General features: G+C 32.2%; 1 protein-coding gene across 1 annotated transcript in view; it reads right to left on the bottom strand.

Moving 5' to 3' along the window:
* Positions 1-26272, bottom strand: part of Kif18a (kinesin family member 18A) — a 71620-nt gene that overhangs the window by 29184 nt on the left and 16164 nt on the right. Inside the window, exons 7-12 of the mRNA XM_046467510.2 lie at positions 24664-24840; positions 23244-23318; positions 22918-23030; positions 16247-16409; positions 11250-11414; positions 306-427 (exon numbers count right to left, since the gene is read on the bottom strand). Coding sequence (XP_046323466.1) covers positions 306-427; positions 11250-11414; positions 16247-16409; positions 22918-23030; positions 23244-23318; positions 24664-24840 — 815 coding nt within the window. The remainder of the gene's footprint in view (positions 1-305; positions 428-11249; positions 11415-16246; positions 16410-22917; positions 23031-23243; positions 23319-24663; positions 24841-26272) is intronic.

Raw genomic sequence — 26272 nt, 5'->3', positions numbered from 1 at the left:
TAGTAGTTGAGTATTTTTGGAATTTTTATTACATTGCATATATTAAGTAAAAATGAATCTCAAAGAAAAATGCTTTGAAAACTATAAGGCACTATAAAAAAATAAGTGACTAAGAAAAAAATGACATTTTTTATGTTCTGTTTTCTTATTGCTTACTTTCTGATGCTGACAGACACTTAAAAAATAAGGTACCTTATACTAGATAAAACTCAACTTTCTCGAAGTAGGAAACTGAACTTCTGTGCTTTGGGTTCTTTAAGTGTACAACAGTAAAATCTGTAGAACAGATGAATCCATATACTTACGCCTCAGTCCGCCTGTGCTGCTGTTCTTGAAGGCAAGCTAGATCTGTCATATGTCTAATTTGTGCTTTCAAATCTTCGTTCTGGAGGTGTAAATGGTGACAATAAAGATCTTTATTGAGTTCCTAGGAAAAACATGCAAAATATATTTTAGATTCTTTTAAGAAATTAAATCAAGTGAATTTTAACAAAACTTATTTTATACTGATATCAGAAGTTTTAATTTTATTTATATATATTCACATATAGACATATATATATGTTTAGAAACAATTGGAAAATAAGAGTTCTGGTATAGGTAATCAATAACTTATCAGTAGGATAACATTTCAAGTTTCCTCAGAAACTGAATGTTAGGAATTCTGATGATGCATAGCTTTTTGGTCTATCAACTAGTTTACAATGCTGTGAAAATACATTAATATGACCAGTTTTTGCACAAATATCATTTCCTTAAGGAGATTCTCTGTGAAAATTGCATTTAAAGATCTTTACTGAACTATGACTTTAACACAGTCATAGTTCAGTAAAGATTTCATTTATTTATTCAATTTATAGTTTCTCTGCCTACAATGTAAAATTTAAACCTAGGAATGCGACTATGTCAGAATAGTTAAGACATACAGACCCAGGATATAGTATCTGGACTTTCAGACACTAAAATATTTGTTCCCCACACCCACTTGTTATAAGCTTCACCATATGCACAATTACAAAAGTCTTTTGAATGCTCCCATTTTCTTAAGCTTCATCTATCTAGTGTCAGGTGTCCTTCAATATGGTCACCTAAAATTATTCTTCTTTCCTCCAACTCTCTAAACCTCAAATATAGAAAATACCAGCTAAATGATCACACTGAAGTATGAATGATGATAATACAATAACATTCTCAGCATCTTTAATTGGGAAATTTCAGTGAGTACAATGAAAAAGAGTGAATAGTTTTTGGACAATTTGAATAAGTGAGCCATTAATCCCATAAGAAGGAGAGCTATGCCTGAAAACTTCCTCCTAGGAAATTCCCATAATCCATTTGGCTTTTAACTTCTGCTTTCCAATTTATAGTTGACCATTAATTCTATAAAAAGCTTAGTTGTTTATTCATTTGTTAAAAAATATTTTCTATGTTAGTGGGACTGTGACAGAGAAACAATACCATTATATTTATCTGAGATAAATAAAAGAATAAACTTATTTACATAACTCATTTTAAAACTTCAACAATTATAGCATGTGTTTATAAAAAATTATTTTTATGGAACCAGGATGATATGATTAAAGCACTGGCTTATGAGTCATGGAAGTTTTAGGAATGGACTTAGTCTTGAAACAAATACTAACTTAAGCCAGATACATACATCCTTCAGGAAGATTAGTTTATTGACTAAAATTAAAGAACTAAGTCATATGACCTCTTTATTTTTTTCCAGTTATAAAATTGTATGATTATAATCATATAAATGTGTTTACTGATATTCCTTTTATCTTTTTTCTTTTAATCACGTTTCTTAATAATAATTCTTGGCTAGTTCGGCATCTTTGGAAAACAGCTTACAACTGGTGTCTGTTCTTGACTTAACACATTAGTTACTGAATCTGATTGGATGAGCACAGCCTATTCTGAGAATTATAAGTAGGATGGTAATGACGGAAGCAAAGAGTATAATGAGAGGTGACATAAAATTTGAAAAGAATTAGGTGCTAGACCATGAGAAGCTTAACATATTATAATGAAGAGTTTATTCTAGACAGAAGGCACTGAATATGAATATGATAAGGGTTTTCTTCGAAAATTTTACTTTGGTTATAGGGGAGAGAAGGCATTATATCAGAACATGACTAGAAGAAGAAAGATCAAAAGCAGCAGTCCAATAGTGGGGATGGGAGTCTGAATTAGGGTAGTGTCAGTGAGAGATAGACAGAAGTTGTTAAAAAGTAGATAGCAAAACCAAAGGTTGAATGTTTTCTCTGATATGCAGATGCTAATTCACAACAAGAGGAGGGCACTAGGGAAGGATAGAGTTACTTTAGATTAGGTAGAGGGGAATGAAGGGCGGGGAGGGGATAGAGGGTTAGCAAGGATAGTAGAATGAAACAGAGATTATTACCTTATGTACATATATGACTTCATGACCAATGTGATTCTACAACATGTACAATCAGAAAAATGAGAAATTAACCCCCATTTATGTATGATATATCAAAATGCATAAATGCATTCTATTGTCATGTATAACTAATTAAAACAAATTAAAAATTTATTAAGAAAGAAAAAATAGATAGTGCAGGAGGGTATGAGAAAATAGCATCAACTTGAAGACTGAAAATATTGGGGTTTGTCCAGAGTTGTATGACCCTGCATAAGTCCATTCACAAATTTATAATGTCTCAGCTTACTTACATAGGAAATAATAGCTTATAATTAGATAATTATTTCATATGTGAAAACAACAACAGAAAAATAATTAAGGTAGGGTTGGGAATGGACACAGTTTTATCTCTTTAAAAGTTATTTATAATAAAATTCAGAGAAAACACGCATTTAAAAATCAATTCTACATTCACATTCAAGTGTAAAATTCAAGTTCTGGGGTTGGGGCTGTAGCTTAGCTCAGTGGTAGAGTGCTTGTCCAGCGTGTGTGAGGCACTGGGTTTAATTCTCAGCACCACATATAAATGAATAAATTAAAGAAAAAAAAAAAACAGTCTATCAATAACTAAAAAAATATTTTTTAAAAAAGTTCAAGTTCTGTTTAAGATAATTCTAGAAGACAGACTTAGAAAAATTAGATTTAAGTATATAGAAAAAATAAGTTTGTTGACAATAATCTAAGCAGTGTTAACTTTATAAGTAGACAAGATAGTAGAAGTAAATAATAATAAAAATAATATACCATATTATAAATTGTGAGCTTATAATAAATACTGGATAGAATAAGCAAGCTAGTGAATTTTTACAACTGACTTTTCTGCATCTCAAATACTAAACAAGTTCTTCAGTACTTCTATAGTTGCGATTGGGCTATAAATTATAATGTTGATTTTATGCAAAAACATACTAAATTGTAATACAAACAAATTAAATGAAGTCATGCTCTTGAAAAGTGAACATCATTTAAAAATTATAATACATTAGTTTTTTAAATGAATGCACTTAATGTCTTTGAAGTGTACATATAAAACTATTAAAATGGTAAATTTTATGTTATATTATTACACACAGAAAAATTTTTAGACCATTCATGAAAGCCTTTGCCCACTAGCAAGGATAAATAACCTAATAGAACATTATAGGCACAAGAATACTAATAAAACTAAAAACTTTCAGTAGTTATTTGTAAATACGGTTAAGGTTTAACTTTAATAAAAACATATATTTTAAAAAAAGTCATCTTGAGAATACTACTTCAGTCTTACTGAAGCAAACAAATAAATGAAATAAATAATGAGAACAAACTAAAATACAGATAACATTCAACAACTGCTATGTATTTTAGAGAATTTGTTCATGTTCACTGAACGAGAAAAACTTATTTGAACAGTGTTATTTTAAGATATTTTTTTCTCCAAGTTTTGGGAATTGAACCCATGGGCAATCTACCACTGAATTACATCTCCAGCTCTTTTTATTTCTTATTTTGAGACAAAGTTGTCAGCTGTTTTTTTTTTAAATTAAATTTTATTATATATATTAGGTTTATAACTCAATTTTTTATTGGTTCTTTTTAGTTATACATGAGAGTACAATTCATTTTGATATAATTATACAAAGACAGATTATATCTTATTCTAGTTAGGATTCCATTCTTATGGATGTTCCCTTCCTCTAATCTACTGAATATCTATTCTTCTACTCTCCCCCTTATTGTGAGTTAGCTTCCATATGCTACTGAAAACATTTGACCTTTGGCTTTTTGGGACTGGCTTATTTCACCTAGCATGATATCATAGTCGCCAATTCCATCCATTTACTGACAAAATTCATAAAGGCATTCTTCTTTATACATGAGTAATAATCAGTTTGGTTTGGTTTATTTACCACATTTTCTTTACCCATTTATTTGTTGAAGGTCACCTAGGTTGGTTTCATAAACTAGGTGTTGTGAATTGAGCTGCTATATAAACACTGATGTGGCTACTCTGTGTAGATTTTAAATCCTTTGGATATATACCAAAAGGCGGGACAGAAGGGTCAAATGGTGGTTCCATTTCAAGTTTTCTAAGAAATCTCCATACTGCTTTCCAGAGTGGCTGCATCAATTTGTAGTACTACCAGCAATGTTTGAATATACCTTTTCTGCCACATCCTTGCCACCATTTATTGTTATTTATATTCTTGATAATTGCTATTCTGACTGGAGTGAGATGAAATCTCAGTTTAAAAATGTTTTAAAATTAATTTTACAGTAGAATGTATTTTGATATATAGATCACAAATGGAGCACAACTTCTCATTCCTCTGGTTGTACATGGTTCTCAGTATAATTTTAATTTGCATCTCTAATTCAACTAATGTTGAACATTTTTCATATATTTGTTGACCTTTTTGTATTTCTTCTGAGAAGGTTCTGTTTGCTTCATTTGTCCATTTATTAATTGGGCTTTTTTTTTTGTGTGTGTGTGTTCAGTTTTTTGAGTTCTTTATCCTAGAATATAATGCTCTGAGGTGCAGGTGGCAAAGATTTTCTCTCTGTTTACATTCATGACTATTTCCTTTGCTGTGAAGAAGCTTTTTAGTTTGATACCATCCCATTTATTGATTCTTGATTTTACTTCTTGTACTTTGTGAGTCTTATTGAGGAAGTTGGTTCTTAAGCTGACATGATGGAAAGTTGGGTCTACATTTTCTTCTAGTGGGTGCAGGGTTTTTGGTCTAATTTGTAGGTCTTTGATACATTTTGATTTGAGTTTTGTGCAGGGTGAGTGATAGGGGTTCAATTTCATTTTGCTACATATGGATTTCTAGTTTTCCCAGCACCATTTGTTATAGAGGCTATCTTTTCTCCAATTATGCATTTGGCATCTTTGTCTAGTATGAGGTGACTGTATTTTTGTGGGTTTGTCTCTTGAGTCTTCTATTCTGTTCCATTGGTCTTCATGTGTGTTTTTGTGCCAATACCATGCTGTTTTTGTTACTACAGCTCTGTAGTTTAATTTAAGGTCTGGTATTGTGAGGCTAACTACTAAGTTTTCCTCCCTAAGGACTGCTTTGGCTATACTGGGTATATTATTTTTCCAAATGAATTTCATGACTGCCTTTTCTATTTCTAAGGAGATCATCATTGGAATTTTGATGGGAACTGCACTGAATCCGTATAGTGCTTTTGGTAGTATGGCCATATTGATAATATTACTTCTGCCTATGGGAGGTCTTTTCATCTTCTGAGATCTTCAATTCCTTTCTTTCGTGTTCTGTTGTTTTCATTGCAGAGGTCTTTCACTTTTCACTTCATTTGTTAGATTGATTCCCAAGTATTTTACTTATTTATTTTTGGAGGCTATTGTAAATGGGACAGTTTTCTTAATTTCTTTTAGCTGATTCATCATTGGTGTACAGAAATGCAATTAATTTATGGGTGTTAATTTTATATCCTGAAACTTTGCTGAATTCATTTATGAGTTCTAGATTTTTTTGGCAAAATTTTTTTGGGTCTTCTAAATACACAGTAAAGTACTTGGCAAACACAGATAGTCTGAACTCTTCATTTCCTATTCGCGTCCCTTTAATTTTTTCTTTTGGCTTATTACTGTGGTTATAGTTTTAAGGAATATGTTGAATAGAAGTGGTGAAAATGGGCATACCTGTGTTGTTCATGTTTAGAGGGAATGCTTTCAGTTTTCCTCTGTTTAGAATGATCTTGGCCTTGGGTTTAGCCTATATAACTTTTACAATGTTGAGATATGTTCCTACTATCCCTAGTTTTTCTGGTGTTTAAACATGAATGGATGCTATATTTTGTCAAGTGCTTTTCCTGCATCTATTGAAACAAGAATTATGTGATTCTTTAAGTCTATTCATGTGATGAATTATAGTTACTGATTTCTGTATGTTGAACCAACCTTGCATATAAAACCTATTTGATGATTGTGCACTGTTTAATATGTCTTTATATACAATTTGCCAGTATTTTATTAAAATTATTTGCATCTATGTTCATCAGGGGTATCGGTCTGAAGTTTTCTTTTCTTGATGTGCCTTGTCTGATTTTGGTTTCAGGACGACACAAACTTCACAGAATGTGTTTAGAAGAGTTTCCATCTTTTTTATTTCATGGAATAATTTTAGGATGATTTGTGTTAGTTCTTCTTTGAATGTCTGGTAGAACTCTGCTGAGAATCCATCCGGTCCTAGGCTTTTTTGTTAGTAGATGGTTCTTTCAATTTCCTTACATGAAATTGTTCTGTTTATATTTTCAATATCCTGATTCAATTTGAGTTAGTCATGTGTTTCTAGGAATTTGTCGATATCTTCAAGATTTTCTAGCTTACTGGAGTATCAATTTTCAAAACAGTTTGATTATCCTCTGTATTTCAGGAATATCTATGGTGATATTTTCTTTTTCATCACAGATTTCAACAATTTGAGGCTTTCATCTCTTTTGGTTAGCTTGTCTTAGGGTTTAGCAATTTTATTTATTTTTTCCAAGAACCACCTTTTTTGTTTCATTGATTTGTTGAAGTATTTTTTTTTTTTTTGTTTCAATTTCAGTGATTTTGGCTCTGATTTTAATTATTTCTTGTGTTCTATTGATTTTGGTGTTGGTTTGTTTTCTTTTTCCAGGGCTTTGAGATGTAATGTTAGATTATTTTTAGTATGTTTCTATTCTTTTAATGAATGAGTTTACTGTTATAACAAATTTCCTCTTACAATCATGGTTCACAGTGTTTCAGAGACTTTGACATGTTGTATCTCTATTCTAATTTGCTTCCGCATAGTTTTTGATTCAACCCTTGATTTCTTCTGCTATCCATTCATCATTCAATAGTGAATTATTTAGTCTCCAGGTGTCAGAATAGTTTCTATTTTTTATCTTATCATAGATGTAATTTCATTTAATCATAATTTTATAGAAAGCAGGGTATTATCTCTAATTTTTTATTTTTATTTTTGTATTTGCTAGGAGTTGCTTTGTGGCCTATAATGTGGTTCCATCAGAAAATGTTCTGTTTGCTGCTGAAAAAATTGCATTCTGTAATTGACAGATGAAATATTCTATATGCCTGTTAATTATTGTTTTTTAGTTCTACAGTTGCTCTAGTTTTTGTTTGTAAGATCTATTCAGTGACGAGAAATGTGTTAAAGTCACCCAGTATTATTGTGCTGTGATCTATTTGAGTAGAAACCCCTGCTTGTTCGTGAGATCCATGTGAGTGATATTTTTTTCCCCATACTCTCACCTTCAGACTGTGGATGTCTTTGCCTATGAGGTGAGTGTCTTGGAGATGGCATACTGTCGGGTCTTATTTTTTAACCCAATCTGCCAGCCTATATCTTTTGATTGATGAGTTTAGTCTATTAACATTCAGTGTTATTATTGAGAGATAATTTTTATTTCCTGTTATTTGGATTTATTTCTAGCTTTTTAAGTTCAATTAGATTTTCCTTTGCTAGACTATTAGAGTTACTTCTTTTGCTGGCTTTCATTTTTAATTTCTATTTCCTCTTCATTCATATTTTTTGACTGTATTTTGTACTGCAACATTTTTAGATGTGAATTCTTTTAACTTTTTTTTGTTTATTGTGGAAGGTGTTTATTTCATTTTCAATTTTGAAGCTTAATTTTACTGGATATAGTATTCTTGGCTGACATCCATTTTCTTTCAGAGCTAGGTATATATTATCCTAAGACGTTCTAGGTTTAAAGGTCTGGGTTAAGAAATTGGCTAAGATCTAGATTGATTTCCCTCTAAATACAACCAGTTGTTTTTCTCCAGCAGATTTCAAAATTCTATCCTTTTGTGTCAGGCATTTTTCACAACAATAATGGGGCTTGATGTGGGTGTGTTGTAATTTTGTATATTGGGGCCCTGTAAGCCTCCTGTATTTGATTTTCTATTTCATTCTCAAGGTTTGGAAAATTTTCTGATATTGTTTCATTGAAAATATTGTGTGTTCCTGTAGTTTGTACTTCAGAGCCTTTATCTAGCCCTATGAATCTTAGATTTGGCCTTCAAATGCTATCCATATTTCTTAATAATTCTATTCATGGTCTCTTAACATTTTTTCTCCAACATCAACTTTATTTTCAAAATTATATACTCTGTCTTTGATGCCTAAAACTGTGATATTCCAAGTGGTCTAATCTATTAGTGAATGTTTACACTAAATTTTTAATTTGGTTCACTGATTCCTTCATTTTGAGAATTTCTGTTTGAGTTTTCTTTAGGATCTTTGTACCTTTGTTGAAGTGATTTTCAATTCTTGTTTTTTTTTTTTTTCTTTTCTGATTTTACTCCTTTCATCATCTTTTAAACTCATAGTTCAGTTTAACTATGAACTTTCTAAATTCCTTCTCTGACACTTCCTTCACTCTGGTATCAATGGGCTGTTTTGTTGAGGCATTCTGGGTTGTTTGGGGTAGTTTGTTTGCTTGCTTTTTCATATTGTTCATGTGTTTACCCATCTGTCTTAATGGATTTGAAGCAGCAGAGTTTCTACCCTATGAATTTACAGTGTCTCTGAAGGTTTCTAGTACCTCACAGTTTAGGGGAACCAAATATAGCAATGACCTTACAGAGAAGCAGTATTACTGCTCTTGAATACTGTATCACTGAGATATGAGAAAAGCCATTTCTCTTTTGTCTACCATATTATTCTTTCTTCTCAGCTGTTTTCTTATATCCAGAGTAGTTTCAGTACTCTTACAGGTAGTTGATAGAGACTGTTGCTTTCTAAGATGATTCTCTATAGTTTTAGATGATTCAGATCTAGCATAAAATTTCACAAGTTAACTTTTCTAAGCTTATACAATCTCAGTTCTAAGATGAATCACTGTCTTTTTTTTTAGCATGGCTTCACAAAACTTCAATGACTGAAAACACATGCAAAATTGTATACATATGACCTCCCCAATATCTCATCTGGACATAGGGACCTATATAACTTGGTTCAGATTCTCAAAGGCATCTAAGATTTCCAAAAAGTTCAGAATGACTGTTCGGGAGGAAACACTGAAAATATGTTACATGATACAATTAACTTTGTTGCGTTTTTTCTGTGCGTATCTTGCTTTGGCTATTGATTTCTATATAATTGTTATTTAGACTATTAAACTATTATTCATTAAGTATTATTAAATGCTATTAGGCCTTTGAATACAGAATTTCATTTAAGCTCCTAATGCCTTAAATATATTTACAGATATAAAAATTATCACATACTAGAATTATTAAATACTCTTAAGTATAAAGCCTATTCTCTCTATAATATCTACATTCTTTTTGAGGGGAATATTTAAAAGTACTTTATAAACTGTTATGGTATTATAAAATATTACTACTAATTGGTAGGCTATTAACAAGATATTTTCCAGTCTTCTATAATGACTAAGAAGTAAACTGAGCTATTGGATGATCCTCAATAAATCTCTCCACTAAAAAATTACTCTGTCTTTGTCTTTCTTCTTAAGAAACAAGTATCTGTTCCTTCCTGATCCTTTCATTATTCTGAACTATTGTCATTGACCATTCTTGCTAGTTTCCTCTCCACAGTCATGTTTATGTTTTAAGGTTAAAGTCATTTGCTTCCACATTTTTTTTTTAGCTACTAGTAGTGATTATAAAGCATTTATACTCATTGCTATCTGGAAAATCCATTCCTCTACTCATGATGCATTGGCTAATATCTTTAAATTATAAAAAAAATTAATACATTTGAATATTAAAGGTCTCTAGCATTTGTTATTGAATATTTTAGTTCATCTCTATTTTCAGGCCTGCCTGTTTTCTCTTCCAGAAATTTGAAGATTTTTACAGCCTAATAACAATTAGCTGAAATAAAGTATAGAATTTCAAAAAGGTATCAAAGTAAAGACTTTATGATACTTTTCCTTTAAAAAAAAAAAAAAAACAAAAAAACACTGAAAATATTCTTTTAAAGTATTAGGTACCCGGTTCAAAACTAGTTACTTGGTGGCAATTGCTGGTAGGTGCTTATCCCATATTTACTTTTTCTTTCTTTCTCATGAAGAGAACACCAATTTTAGGGGGGGGGGGGGGGGGAAACACAACATACTAAAAAGTCACCTTTCCAGACTTCTTTATATTTAGAAATAGCCTTGTGACACAATTCTAGCCAATGGATAGTCCTTAAGGAATTTCTGGAAAAGTCTTTGCTCTCTCAGTGTAGAAATCCTTCCCTTTCTTTCCTCTTCTATGGTCTAGGTGTAAAATTGAAACTAGAGATGAAACAGTAATATTACAATCATGAAATGACAATCATGAAATAGCTGCTTACCTAGAAGTAAGGGAGCAAAATAGCCCAAATTAGTAAAGACAGTAAAGTCAGATTACTTGTAGCATTGAGCAGAATAGCCATTAGCCTTGAGTACACTTTACAAACATAATCTTTGCCATTCTAATAAAGAATATCCTCAGCTAGACACAGAAATCACTGTAAACTGTAACACAATTAATACTAGTCACATTTAAAACTGTTTTCATACAAAATATTTGGATTTAAAGCAAATGTAAATTACCTACATGATGAATGCTCATGGTTTGTAATAGAATTACTTTATTCTAACTTAAGAGATACCTCATAAAAGGATGCAAATGCTTAAGAATAACAACATTTAAAAGTAACTCTAGTCTTCTGAGAGTACAGAGAAGGGAAATCTAGTAGGTATTTATTCTTGTATGAAAGATAATTTTACTCTACAAGGAAGACAAATTTTAAAAGCTCAGTTTTTACAAATATTAAATCTGAATGTATAAACACATCTGTACCTTTGGAATATGGCCATTCTGACCTAAGACTCTCATTTCATTTTCCACACGATGAAGCCAATTAGTATTTTCATCAAATCTCTTCAATTCTTCCTCCTTCTTTTTCTCCAGGTAGCAGCGACGGGTTTTCATCATGGCAAGTTTATGATCTCGTTTACAAGTGGCCTGAAACAAATGCATTTAAAGAGTCCATCTATTTTTATGATAGCTGATTCCATATTAGCAAAGAAGTTGTGATAGTTTATTAAAGTAAGCTATGCTTTTTGTATTTAAAGTTTATTTGTCCCCTTGAAATCTCACAATACTACTACTTGCAAGAAAACAGGAAATTGAGTTATGAGTCATTTTTATAAAATTACATGTTGGTAGTTTATGGTTTTAAGAAATACAATGGCCAAATCAAAGACTAACTTTCTAGTGTGTGTGCTACACTGCATTCCTTTCAGTAATGGCATTTATAAAGTTTATACCAGGTCAGATAAATTCCTTAATTTCCTTATTCAAAATCAAAGCAGATGCATATTGTGCTCTTTTCTCCAATTTAAAAAACTTGAAGACTAGACAGGGAAGAGGGATTAGAGGGGAAGGGAGGGGTCATGGGGTAATTAATGATGGTGAAATGTGATGATCATTACTATCCAAAGTACATGTATAAAGACACGAATTGGTGTGAATATACTATGTATATAACTAGAGATATGAAAAATTGTGCTCTATATACGTAATAAGGATTGTAATGCATTCTGCTGTCATATATAAATAAAAAAAATTACATAAAAAAACCGTGAAGAAATGGGGTTCTATTGCTCTGGTTTTGACTAAAATGCCTTAAGCTGGCTGATACAAATGATTGAAAAGATAACAACGTACTTATCAATATCTGATTTTGTCTGGATACTGGCTCACATTCCATTATAGACATTGTGGCTAATTGTGGTGTTTACATGGTCATGAATTGAGATCAAAACTGGTCTTAAGGTTATGTCATACTCTATCAATGGAACTGTGTGAGAGAATAGCTTGACCTCTCTGGGCTATTTACTGATAGGTATTGAACTAAATAATTACCAGATATAATGGGTATGCCTGAAACAATAAATTCCCATGGATTACAACAAACACTTACAGATGGTTTCAAAGGAATTAAAAAGAAAAAGCACAGAAACTAGATTTGAAATTTGTCAAAGACTCTACTCTCTTTAGGTGATAAATTCCTCTTTCTAATTAAATTTTATAAATGATATATTATTCACAGTTGAGGGCATATAAGATAAAACAAAAAACATGATTACCTTCATCTGAATGGAAGATAGGAACTTATAAAGGATTGGGGTCAGGCAAATGTGATAACCCTAGACAAATCCTAGATATCCATATATTTTATTGGACCTCTCCTTCAAGGGAAATACAGGGTCACTTTAGGATAGAGTATAATGATCATGGAGAAATGGTTAACAGGCACTGTCATTCTAATGAATGTTCTTCACTATTGTGATTTGTCTGGTTACCTTATCACATTCCAAAATGTTACCTTATCACATTCCAAAATGTTACCTTATCACATTCTAGTTAAGACATTGACAGAACAAATTGCTTAAACAAACAAACAAAAAACAAATCTAAGTAGTTGAAAAAGATAAAATAAAATAAAACTCCCAAAAGATAAAATAAAACAAAACTTAGGAAGAGAAGTAGGATAGAATGCTATAATGCAAATATTTTTCAAGGGTGGTACCGACTGACAAAGATCCCTTCAATCTTTAAAGATCCCTGAGATCCTTTCAGAGGATTCACTAGGTCAAAACTATTTTCATAAAAACATGAAGACCTTATTGGTTCTTTTAATTCTTACTTACATATACTGTATAGTAGTTTTCCAGAGACTAAATGATATGTTATATCACAACATAATAAAGAAGCAGATATGTGAATACAGCTGATACAAAAAGCAAGGCATAAAGAGATCTGCAAAAAACTTAAAACACAGCTACTCTTCTCATTATCAATTTTTGTTTAAGGAAAACATAATTTATATAGCCATAATTCACAAAGTAGTTATGAATATTATCATGCAATGGACCAACTGTTTTTAAGCGAATAATAAATATATTTTTGTAAATCTGTCTTGATTTATTTTTCTTGTAGTATGGGGCTTCACATTTGTTAGGCAAATACTATACCACTGAGCTTACATTCCCAGCCCCTCAATTTTGATTTCTAATAGCAATAGTGGTTGATGGAATCCAACTAAATGAGAAAGCTTTGAAATCTTAAGTAATTTTTAAAGTCAGAATGGGATCCTGAAAGTTTAAGTTTAACAACACTGCTTAACAGAAAATGGGAGATTTGATGTCTTGACTTCTGCTATTTAGCAGGCGTGAAAACTCAGGCAAGTTAATCTCAGTGGGTCTTCAGTCATCTCATCTGAAAAATGAGGATAAAAGTATTGTACCTGCCTGAAGGAAGGCAGCTAAATTAAATTATCTTTATTTCACTCTAACTCTTAGAAGTCAGAGCAAGAAATGATTTGTGGGTCTGAAGGCAGCAATATTTAATACCAGAAAGATCCTAATCGAAAACCCAAAAAGTATGTTTTTGACTTTACTTCTAATGTCTATCAAATGTAATCTTTATGATGATTCTTGATGGGAATGTTTTCCATTGGGGGTCCCTCCAATGAATCATTGTTCAGAAGTGCCAAGTATTTGGAAATACACTGTAAATTATTCATATCAGACAGTGACATTAAAAGAGAAGTGTTTTCCATTAAGGACTTGACATTATTTAACATAATTTCCAGAACACTACAAAAGTCATGAGAGAACAAACACATAATTCTAAAATTTTAGGTGTTATTGTTGCACAGTATAAAAGAACTGCTAATGTGGCAAACTCACATTTCTTCATCAAAACTAATTTTACAAATTATCTTTATGTGGCCATAAAACTACTCAGGAACTTTAATATTAATTTCAGAGTCCATACTACAGAATTACTTAAAGCCAAATCAATGTTATGAGATTCTTTTCAGTACTTTTGATAATAAACTTGTTTTTGGAGAGGGTCCAAAATATATAAAATTCCTTGCCTTGGTAAGCAGTTTATTAAGACTAAGTTTGACTTCTGCATAAAAACAAAACAATTCTGCCTCTAGATGCCTTCCTATGTTTCTCAATGGCTTAACTACAACCAATAACTTAAAATGAAACAAACAAAACACACACATACACACACACACAAAAACCCCAAAACTGAAGAAACAAGTCAAATCTACTTCATTACTTTAAAATAGCAACAATCTAAATTAGTTTGGGATTCAACAGACCAAACTTATTAATGGCACTAAGTAGTTTATTCAAATGATTTAAAAATGGCACTCAGTTTCTACATTTTAACAATGGTACCCAGACTACCTTCAAAGACTGTCTTTTGGATACACAAATAGACTCTCAATTCTCAACAACCAAAGTTTTCACAATCTGTTCTATTATCCTATCTTCCCAATCTCTTGTCACTATTTCCCACTATGGCAGATGTGCATGATATCATGTACCAAATTCTAGTCTATTCATAGTTGTTAGTTTGGCTACTTTCAAATTCAGAAAGATTATGGCAATTAATTAGCGAAATTTGCTATGGGAAGGAAGTAGTACTGGCAAGACATATTGAGTATATGTTCTTTTATACATATTGTCCTACAATTATAATCTGCATATTATACCAAGTCAGTACTTCATATAAGAACATCTTGTTCATATATCCAATCTTTTCATTCACAATGATAGCATTCTTTCAGATCTCTTTTCATGTTCTTAATTCTCTCTTCTGCTACATCTAACATGCCAAAAAAAGCAGAGGGACAAGAATAAGAGCATAGGGACAAGAATAAAAGCACAGGCAGTAGAATCAGCTTGCTAGAGTTTAAATCATAGCTGAGCTACCTATAAGCTCCTGCAACCATTGACAAAATGACTTAACTGTCCCTACATTTCCTCATGTTAATTATAAGGATAATATTAATTATTTGTGGAAATTTCTCACCATCCCCATATTTGGGTGTATTGTGTAGTCTGTATCTCTGTTATATTATAACTTTATTCATTTTCACGGTTTGTATCGGATAGATTTCTCTAGTATCTGAAGTTTGAGGGCTTCAGCCATATTTGCTAAGTCTGCTGACTGCTGTGTTTGGTGAACTGTGTCACCACATATTTTATACTTTTGGACTGTAAGTTCATTAGTGGTAAGAGTTGAGGGTTTGTTTCTTTAAGCTGATTTTACATTACTTCTGTGAAGTTTCCAAGAAGCATCACTGGTTGTATACTTTTTTTTTTCCTGTTTTATATCAATTTGTCAACTTTAGTGGTTTTCTATAACAAAATACATGGGCTGTAAAAAATTTAAGCCTCAATCACTGGGGAAAGCATACTATGATAGCCTTCAAATGAAATTTTTTTCCCTTACCTCTTATTATCCTGTGCTTTTTGGCAAGATTTCCTCTGCTCTCTCATCCCTTCTCATTCCAGCACGAAGGATAAGAATCTCTGAAGTTCCCAGCTTTATGTGGGAGCTCAAATTTCTAACTCACTATCTCTCTTGGGTATTTTACCTAATTATTTGGTACATGCCAAAGACAGGTAGTGGGAGTGGTCTACATGTGTGTGAAAAGAGCAGTGTACTATAATATTTTAAGCCTTCAGAAACCCAAGAATTTAATTTTTTTTCTGGGTGTATATATTTTTTTTTTTTTTGTGGTGCTGGGGATTGAACCCAGGGCCTTGTGCATGCAAGGAAAGGATTCTATCAACTGAGCTATATCCCCAGCCCTTTTCTGGTATTCTTATGGGTTTAAAATAATATTTGCTATATTTTCTCCTGCTTTTCCAAGTATTTATAGAAAATGAGTGATTAAGTAATCCTGCCTATCAAATTTCTAGAAGTAGAAGTTCCCATATTTTTTACATTGTCTAAAATTTAATTATAAAATTGTTCAATACCTTTTCTACTTTGTCTTCAGAACACATCATTTCTATTTGCTTATGGCACTGTTGTTGATAGAATGACTTAAGTTCATTTTCTTTAAGTAACATTTCCAACTTAAGATATTCTTGTATGATTTCTTCCCGATTCTGAAACAAGCAGTTCAGAATTTCTTGATATCTACCAAAAATAAAACACATTACAGAATTTCATTAATTTTTTGACAAGTCATATAAAGTTTACTAAAAGAAATGAGTGAACAAAATAATCTATTCCACTCACAGAATTATACTCAATGATAAAGAACATGCAGGCTAGGAATGTTCCTACTACAAAATGTTTTAAAAGGGGTTTTAACTTATTTCTACTGCTAGGTTTCTCTCTGTCTACCAAGGAAAATTATGTTATTGAAAAATATATGCAACTGCAAGGCCTGTGGTATTAGCAATATACTATATTTTGTCTATGCTTATGTTTAAATATAATCTGGCTACTTAGCAAAATAAAATATTTTATTGGTACAGAATAGAGGACACAGAAACCAATCCACAAAACTACAACTATCTTATATTTGATAAAGGGGCTAAAAGCATGCAATGGAGGAAGGATAGCATCTTCAACAAATGGTGCTGGGAAAACTGGAAATCCATATGCAACAAAATGAAACTGAATCCCTTTCTCTCGCCATGCACAAAAGTGAATTCAAAATGGATCAAGGAGCTTGATATCAAATCAGAGACGCGCCGTCTGATAGAAGAAAAAGTTGGCTACGATCTACATACTGTGGGGTCGGGCTCCAAATTCCTCAATAGGACACCCATAGCACAAAAGTTAATAACTAGAATCAACAAATGGGACTTACTCAAACTAAAAAGTTTTTTCTCAACAAAAGAAACAATAAGAGAGGTAAATAGGGAGCCTACATCCTGGGAACAAATCTTTACTCCTCACACTTCAGATAGAGCCCTAATTTCCAGAGTATACAAAGAACTCAAAAAATTAGACAATAAGAGAACAAACAACCCAATCAACAAATGGGCCAAGGACCTGAACAGACACTTCTCAGAGGAGGACATACAGTCAATCAACAAGTACATGAAAAAATGCTCAACATTTCTAGCTGTCAGAGAAATGCAAATCAAAACCACCCTAAGATACCATCTCACTCCAGTAAGATTGGCAGCCATTAGGAAGTCAAACAACAACAAGTGCTGGCGAGGATGTGGGGAAAAGGGTACACTTGCACATTGCTGGTGGGACTGCAGATTGGTGCAGCCAATTTGGAAAGCAGTATGGAGATTTCTTGGAAAGCTGGGAATGGAGCCACCATTTGACCCAGCTATTCCCCTTCTTGGTCTATTCCCTAAAGACCTAAAAAGAGCATGCTACAGGGACACTGCTACATCCATGTTCATAGCAGCACAGTTCACAATAGCAAGACTGTGGAACCAACCTAGATGCCCTTCAATAGACGAATGGATAAAAAAAATGTGGCATTTATACACAATGGAGTATTACTCTGCATTAAAAAATGACAAAATCATAGAATTTACAGGGAAATGGATGGCATTAGAGCAGATTATGCTAAGTGAAGCTAGCCAATCCCTAAAAAACAAATGCCAAATGTCTTCTTTGATATAAGGAGAGTAACTAAGAACAGAGTAGGGACGAAGAGCAAGAGAAGAAGATTAACATTTAACAGGGATGAGAGGTGGGAGGGAAAGGGAGAGAGAAGGGAAATTGCATGGTAATGGAAGGAGACCCTCAGGGTTATACAGTGGAGGGGGTAGAGAGAGAGGAGGGGAGGGGAGGGGAGAGGTGGGGAGGGGGGAGGGTGGAGGATGGGAAAGGCAGCGGAGCACAACAGACACTAGTATGGCAATTTGTAAATCAATGGATGTGTAACTGATGTGATTCTGCAATCTGTGTATGGGGTGAAGGTGGGAGTTCATAACCCACTTGAATCAAAGTGTGGAATATGATATGTCAAGAAATTTGTAATGTTTTGAACAACGCACAATAAAAAATTAAAAAAAAAAAAAAAGAAAAAAAAATATTTTATGTTAGGAAGAAAAAGATAAAACCTGAATCTGTACTATGCTAATTCTCAAGGCCTCAGAAGCAACACAACATTGTGTGTTGTTTTGGTGTTGGCTCACTGTGAAGAAATAAGCAGGAGGAGGCATAATCATATGGTGCCTCCATGGCCCCCTAGGGATAGCAAGAGAGCCAGATTTTAGCTTCGGAATTTGTTACAGTGAAAAACACACCATACGGTTAGGTACCCCCTACAGCCTGGCTGAGAGTCAACTGACACTGCCAGGACCCAAAACATCCAAGTTTACAATGTGGTGAATCTAGAAAAGCCACACAGTTTGTTTCTTTCAAAGAGCAGAAGAATCAATAGATCTAAAGCTATTTAGAATCTATGGATCTAAAGAATCAAAGCTGGGATGTTTGATTCAGATCTCCAAAGTCCAAAGAATTATAGCTAATTAACTCCTATGAGGTTTCTTGGGAACCTGCAATTCTGCACCTTTACAGGATCAGCAGAACAGAGGTTACAACAATATTTTAATCCTGTAAAAATATATTTTTGCTTTCAACTCATAGTTCAGTTCTGATATATGGTTGTAATATGAACAACCACATACCAGCAAAAATCTCAAAGAATTAACTGCGAAGACTTCAAAGTAAAATCAAGTACATGCATTTAAAAATAAATGTTCTTTGGCCAGAATTTTAGATAAATTTGTAAGTATCTGTGGTAAAAATACTGCCAATGTACGTCAGTAGTTCTTAATGAAACTCTACCGGGAATGAATAGAAGCCACAATACATTGACTTTACTGCAGTTTTGTAAACCTGATAAATATTTCATAGGAAATATGTATGAACACTGTGATTTTACTGTATTGTATTACACCAACACTAATGCCAGTAAATGAAATAAGTTATCTTTAGATTATAACCAATAGTAATTTCTTAGTTTTCTGCAACTATTTACTCAAGAAGAAAATTAAATACTTGTCAATTTTGTAATTCTGTTCCAGACATTTTACATGGTGATGTTTGCTGATTAGATGAAGTAAGGAAATTAGTATCAAAGGTTTCTAAAAAGCTCCTCAAAAAAAAAACATCATTCAAAACAAAAAGTTTTAAAGAACTGATTAATAACTATTTCCTAGCTATTTAAAATATTCAAGTTAACTGGAAAACAAGTTTTAGAATTGTTCATTATAAATAACAATTGTATTATCTTTTAGGGACTTCTTTTTGAATATTCTTTCCAAACAGCTTTGATACAGTAAATACTATATATTTTTCTCTTACCTGTTTAAAGTGTATAAAACATTATTAAACTTTTATAGGAAAAGACACTTCAAAAATTCATGGCATACAAATCATGAAATTCATATGGAAAAATAAAAGACCCAGAATAGCAAAAGCAATTCTAAGCAGGAAGTGTGAATCAGGTGGTATAGCGATACCAGACTTCAAACTATACTACAGAGCAATAGTAACAAAAACAGCATGGTACTGGTACCAAAACAGGCGGGTGGACCAATGGTACAGAATAGAGGACACAGAGAGCAATCCACAAAATTATAACTATCTTACATTTGATAAAGGGGCTAAAAGCATGCAATGGAGGAAGGATAGCATCTTCAACAAATGGTGCTGGGAAAACTGGAAATCCATATACAACAAAATGAAACTGAATCTCTTTCTCTCGCCATGCACAAAAGTTAACTCAACATGGATCAAGGAGCCTGATATCAAATCAGAGATTCTGCATCTGATAGAAGAAAAAGTTGGCTCCAATCTACATATTGCGGGGTTGGGCTCCAAATTCCTTAATAGGACACCCATAGCACAAGGGTTAATAACTAGAATCAACAAATGGGACTTACTCAAACTAAAAAGTTTTTTTCTCAGCAAGAGAAACAATAAGAGAGGTAAATAGGGAGCCTACATCATGGGAACAAATTTTTACTCCTCACACTTCAGATAGAGCCCTAATATCCAGAGTATACAAAGAACTCAAAAAATTAGACAATAAGAAAACAAATAACCCAATCAACAAATGGGCCAAGGACCTGAACAGACACTTCTCAGAGGAGGACATACAATCAATCAACAAGTACATGAAAAAATGCTCATCATCTCTAGCAGTCAGAGAAATGCAAATCAAAACCACCCTAAGATACCATCTCACTCCAGTAAGATTGGCAGCCATTATGAAGTCAAACAACAACAAGTGCTGGTGAGGATGTGGGGAAAAGGGTACACTTGTACACTGCTGGTGGGACTGCAAATTGGTGTGGCCAATTTGGAAAGCAGTATGGAGATTTCTTGGAAAGCTGGGAATGGAACCACCATTTGACCCAGCTATTCCCATTCTCGGACTATTCCCTAAAGACCTTAAAAGAGCGTACTATAGGGATACTGCTACATCGATGTTCATAGCAGCACAATTCACAATAGCTAGACTGTGGAACCAACCTAGATGCCCTTCAATAGGTGAATGGATAAAAAAAAATGTGGCATTTATACACAATGGAGTATTACACAGCACTAAAAAATGACAAAATCATGGAATTTGCAGGGAAATGGATGGCATTAGAGCAGATTATGCTAAGTGAAGCTAGCCAATCCCTAAAAAACAAATGCCAAATGTCTTCTTTGATATAAGGAGAGTAACTAAGAACAGAGCAGGGAGGAAGAGCATGAGAAGATTAACATTAAACAGGGACGAGAGGTGGGAGGGAAAGGGAGAGAGAAGGGAAATTGCATGGAAATGGACGGAGACCCTCACTGTTATACAAAATTACATATAAGAGGAAGTGAGTGGAAAGAGAAAAAAACCAAGGGGGAGAAATGAATTACAGTAGATGGGGTAGAGAGAGAAGATGGGAGGGGAAGGGAGGGGAGATAGTAGAGGATAGGAAGGGCAACAGAACACAATAGACACTAGTATGGCAGTATGTAAAAAAGTAGATGTGTAACCGATGTGATTCTGAAATCTGTATACGGGATAAAAATGGGAGTTCATAACCCACTTGAATCAAATGTATGAAATATGATATGTCAAGAACTATGTAACGTTTTGAACAACTAATAATAAAAATTAAAAAAAAAAGAAAATTCATGGCATACAAACATCTCAAGGAAAAGTATAGATATGATAAAGATATTTTATATATTTCTTTCAGGACATTACTATTTGTGGGGAAATGACAAAGGTTATAGAATACATAATTTTAAAATCACCTTCTTTAAATATAAGTAAATTATTTAACACATTGCTAGAACTAAAATCAAAGTTTTTATTGTTAATTAAAAGATGGAAAAATAAAAAGTTCAAATAAATGTTTTTTTCATAGCTCAGGTCATCTTCCTCTGAATAATTTTATTAGAAGATAGTTCAATGATTTAAAGTTATCGACTCCAGAAAAGTTTACTAATTTATAAGGTTTTAATTGGTAAAGTAGATTTGGTTAGGTAATGCTAAGAAATTCTATGGAAGCAATTACTCCAACTTTGAAAAGCTACTAACTTCTTCAATTTTAAAGAAACTGTATTATCAGAGATATTATCCATTTGCATGATGACCACAGCTATGTTTGACTAACAAAATGAAACAATAACAGCAACTAATAATAATACATCAGAGGTAAAAGCTTTTTTTGAAAGTTGGGCACTGTGATATATGTCTATAATTTCAGTGAATCAGGAAGCCAAGGCAGAAGGATTATAAGTTCAAAGCCAGCCTCAGAAATTCAGTGAGACCCTGTCTCAAAATAAAAAAAATAAAAAGGTCTAGGTGCAGTGGTAGAGCACCCTTGGATTCAACTGCCAGTACTGAAAAAAAAAAAAAATTTTTTTTTTTTTGATAAAAGACTAAATAAATAACAAGGAATCACTTATGTTATTTTAAAAAAGACATTAAAATTGGTGAGAAATAACAACAACAACAAATCAAAAGTCTATACAGGTCTAGCTATGCAGTGGAAACAACAAATTCTTGTCACTGATAGAAATAAGTGTTGTAAGTAAGTACTTCTATGAAGTTTGCCAAATAGTATAGTGCAGAAACATAAGAATTTACTCGAAAAATGATGTGTCTTTCTCTTATCTCTCAGGAAATACCTTCCTTAACACTGTTTGATAGGATTATTACAGTTATCAGATGAAATGAATATGTATCTAAAAATCATTAAAACCCACGAAGCCACATATAAAAAAAACTAGAAGTGGTTTAGGAAGAAAAAGAAAGTAGTTAATGATATAAAATTTCTCCCCAAACAATTATAACAATTTTCCAAACTAACTCACTGGAACATTGGATCAAGAATTGTTAGTCTTGAGTAGTTCTAGGAAGACAATGGGTCAACTTGAAAAAATAACTATTTGTAAATTCATTTATATCCAGAGATGCTCATTCAAGTAATTAAAAAACTTTATAAACAAGTCCTGGTTTCCATCACTATCTATAAAATCAAAACAAAAATTATCTCATTTCCAAAGTATGTAATACAAAGAGCAATCAGTAACTTTCTGAATTCAGTTGAGTGTGTACCTCTGTGTATGTGTGTGTATAAAATAAATAATGATGGTTAACACAGACTATATAACTCAATTAAAAAAATAAATTCCTTCAATATGAGATTTTATATTACTTTACCTTTCAATTTCTCTTTCCTGAGGGTTTGAAATCATTAATTTTGTTTTGTCATTTCTATCTGTAAAGGTTTTCTGTTCTTCATAGACTTTTAGTTTTTCTTTTAACATTAATATCTAGTAGAGAGAAAATACTAGTTAAAACATAAAACAAGTTATTTTTTTCCATTATATACAGCCACACCAAAATTGTAGCTATAAAAATATAACTGAATGAGCCAGATTTCAATTGAGTAGGAAATGCAATTATTTTTCAGACAATTAGGCTAAAAGAATCTTGTAACTAGGATCTGAGGAAAATTAGCATAACAATATAAACAGAAGACATACCTCTGCTTTCTGCTCATTACAGATCTTTACATACTGAGATATATGATTATTGAGACTAAGAACATTGCTCTTCAACTGTTAAAAGATAAAAATCATAATTATATATACAGGGATAATAATCACAAAGTTACATACATAAAAAAGGCATTATGTTTTGATTCACTTTCATCAATTATGATTTTCTGACAAATATGATCATGTAACAATAATGATTAATTATGTTCATGTTTAAAACCTGTGACAAAAGAGTATGTGAGCATATTAATGTATATGAAATTGCCATACTGAGAAAAAGTCTTTTAAGCATTCACTCACAATATAATAAAAATTGCCTATTTTCTTTTTCTGTGACTTTTAAGAAATTTAGAGGTAATTTTATGTTCCACCCACTAATGAGTTCAACTAATTTTTTACTAAATTCTTGTTCTGTCTTGTCCTTTTTATAATAGTATGAACCCCCTGGCAAATACAAAATAGTAGAGAGAAATTTAGACATGGTCAAGTCCAAATACTTGAACTCCCTGAGCTTTGATTTATACAACTGTAGAGTTAGAAATGCTTTCTGCAATGGGTTGGAATAAGGATTACATGAAAAACATGTGAAAAACCTTTATATGATTCTAGTATAACTGCTTTTAAGTAACATGAACATTTATTTCTCTTAGGATGACAACAAGCTGCTTATCTTCAGATACTTAAAGAAAGTAGCAGAAGGAAGAAGAGGAGAAGGAGTCATCACACTAGTTTAACTGTGGGTCTCTTCAGCCCTGAGATCCTGAGGTTTTAAACATACATCATGTTTTCACTTATTCTGTTGTCTTTAAAGTATCTGAAACAAGTGGGGAAAAAAAAACAAGAACAAACAAAAAAACCTAACCAATCATTAGTGTATTTCTTAACCTATGTAGAAAATGGCACATCAACATCATGACTATGGAAATAAATTATCAAGAAAAGACTCTTCACTTTATAAATTGAGACAGATATTATAATGCTTTTACAGATGAGGTACATTAAGCATGGAGAGATTAACATGTCCTAGGTTTTCAGGTAGAAAGTATTGGTGCTCAGCTAAAGTACAGCAAGAAATGTGCCAGCAATAAATGTATTAAGGCCTTAACTGATAACTCTATGATATGACCAAATACCATGTGCCATAATGTGAAAGGCTGAAAAGAAAGGGATTAAAGCACCCTAGTACACAGATGATGGGATATTATCCTTTATATACATACTCACGATACTTAAAGGTGTGACTAAATTAATGCTCAGTTGACCAGGTAAGTGAAGATATTTGTTTCCTTCAGCTGCCTAACTCATTTGTAGAAATACAACCCTAATTAATGCTTTCATTAGAATTATTAAAATAATAAGCATTTAATATGTACTCTGAGAACAAAGGCAAAGTAAACATACTTACAGAAGATTTAATGTCCTTTGCACGGTTAGCATACTTAAGAGTATTATATGTGTCATCATAGAATAAAGAGGAAGGACTAACAGCAGCTATCATTATAGTTTGACAGTTTCCTCCAAGAGAATCCTTTAACAAGCGAGTAAGCTTACTATTTCTGTAAGGAACATGCTGATTCTTTTTCTGAAAGAACAAAAAAAGAATTCTTATGCCATTTTCCACATTTAAATGCAAACTTGCTACTACTTCACTGTAAGAACTTAAGCACTGCCTTACTTTGCCTAGACTTATGATATAAATGGTGATTGAAATGATAATGAATCTTATAGCACTATTCAGTGAAAATATAAAACAAAAATCCTATTTAAAAATTATATCTCCAATGGAGTATGAACTTTAGTTCATAAAAAAATATAAGGTTCATTAGTTGTGCCATATTAATGTGAAAAGTTAGCAGTAGGGTTTGGTATGGTGGCACACACCTGTAATCCCAGCCCCTGGTGGCTAAGACAGTAGGATCACAAGTTTCAGCCCAGCCTTTGCAGTATAGCTAGACACTATAAATCAATATATGCCCTATATAAATACACTAGAGGAATAAGAATTCTGCATAGTACAGAGCTACATCTTTCCTTAAATAGCCACCTAGTATGGATATAAAATAAAATAAATAGAACATTAGAGACTTTGCCTGAAATTGCAATAGGATTCGAAGAATTAACATTTTAAAGATTGTCCTTTTCTTAAAAGATATTCATTACAATATTAAGCTAAAAGCAACCTTGTGTTATCCAATGTATATTTTTCATATTAAAGAAAACTGAACATAAGCAAAAAGTAAAATGACTTGCTTCAGGTTAAACAGCTGATAATTCACAGAGCTTGATATAGGTCCTAGATCCCTGAACTCTTAGTAACATGCTTTTCATTGTAACAGCCTTTACCAAACAGTACAGAATGTATGCTGTTGCCGTAACTTATAATGATTTTAAAAGTATAAGACAAGCATTAAAACAGATTCATAAGTTTTAAATAGTGACTCCTATTGAATCATTTCAGTATTATTACACACGGTAAATATCCTACTGTATGAATGGTTTAAATTTATAAAATCAGTTGTTCTATCATACTGTCTGTTTATATGTTCCAGATTTTAATTCTGACTATAAAAGACATCTTGCTTTTGTGATTTAGTAACTTGTCCTTTAAAGACTCCCCAATCATGTTAAAGTACTTCATTCTAAATCAAAACGTCACATTTTCAACAGTTTAACAAAAAATTTTCCTAAAGATTTTCAGCCAGATTGAGCTTAAATGATCATATTTTAATTTCTAAAGCAGGGTGCTATCTTTGCAACTACATTAGTTATCAAATATACTGCATTTTAGTAGGCGCTGCTGGCATATAGTACACGGAAAATATTTTTAAATACTTCCAAAGCACCTAGTAAACATTACCATATTAAGTGATATATGTTTAGTTCCTTTTCCTGTCTATAAGTCAATACTTAAAACATATTCTACTATATCTAAAAATAAAAAATTTAAGAAAACATAACATTTAAAAAAAATTAACAGTATATAAAGTACTGACCACTTCAATTATCACTTTTGT

This window comes from Marmota monax, unplaced genomic scaffold (genome assembly GCF_021218885.2).
Source record: "Marmota monax isolate L192 unplaced genomic scaffold, Marmota_monax_Labrador192_F-V1.1 WCK01_AAM20220418_F8-fsc00135, whole genome shotgun sequence".
NCBI classification, from domain to species: Eukaryota; Metazoa; Chordata; class Mammalia; order Rodentia; family Sciuridae; genus Marmota; species Marmota monax.
This window is presented reverse-complemented; position numbering and strand designations above follow the sequence as displayed.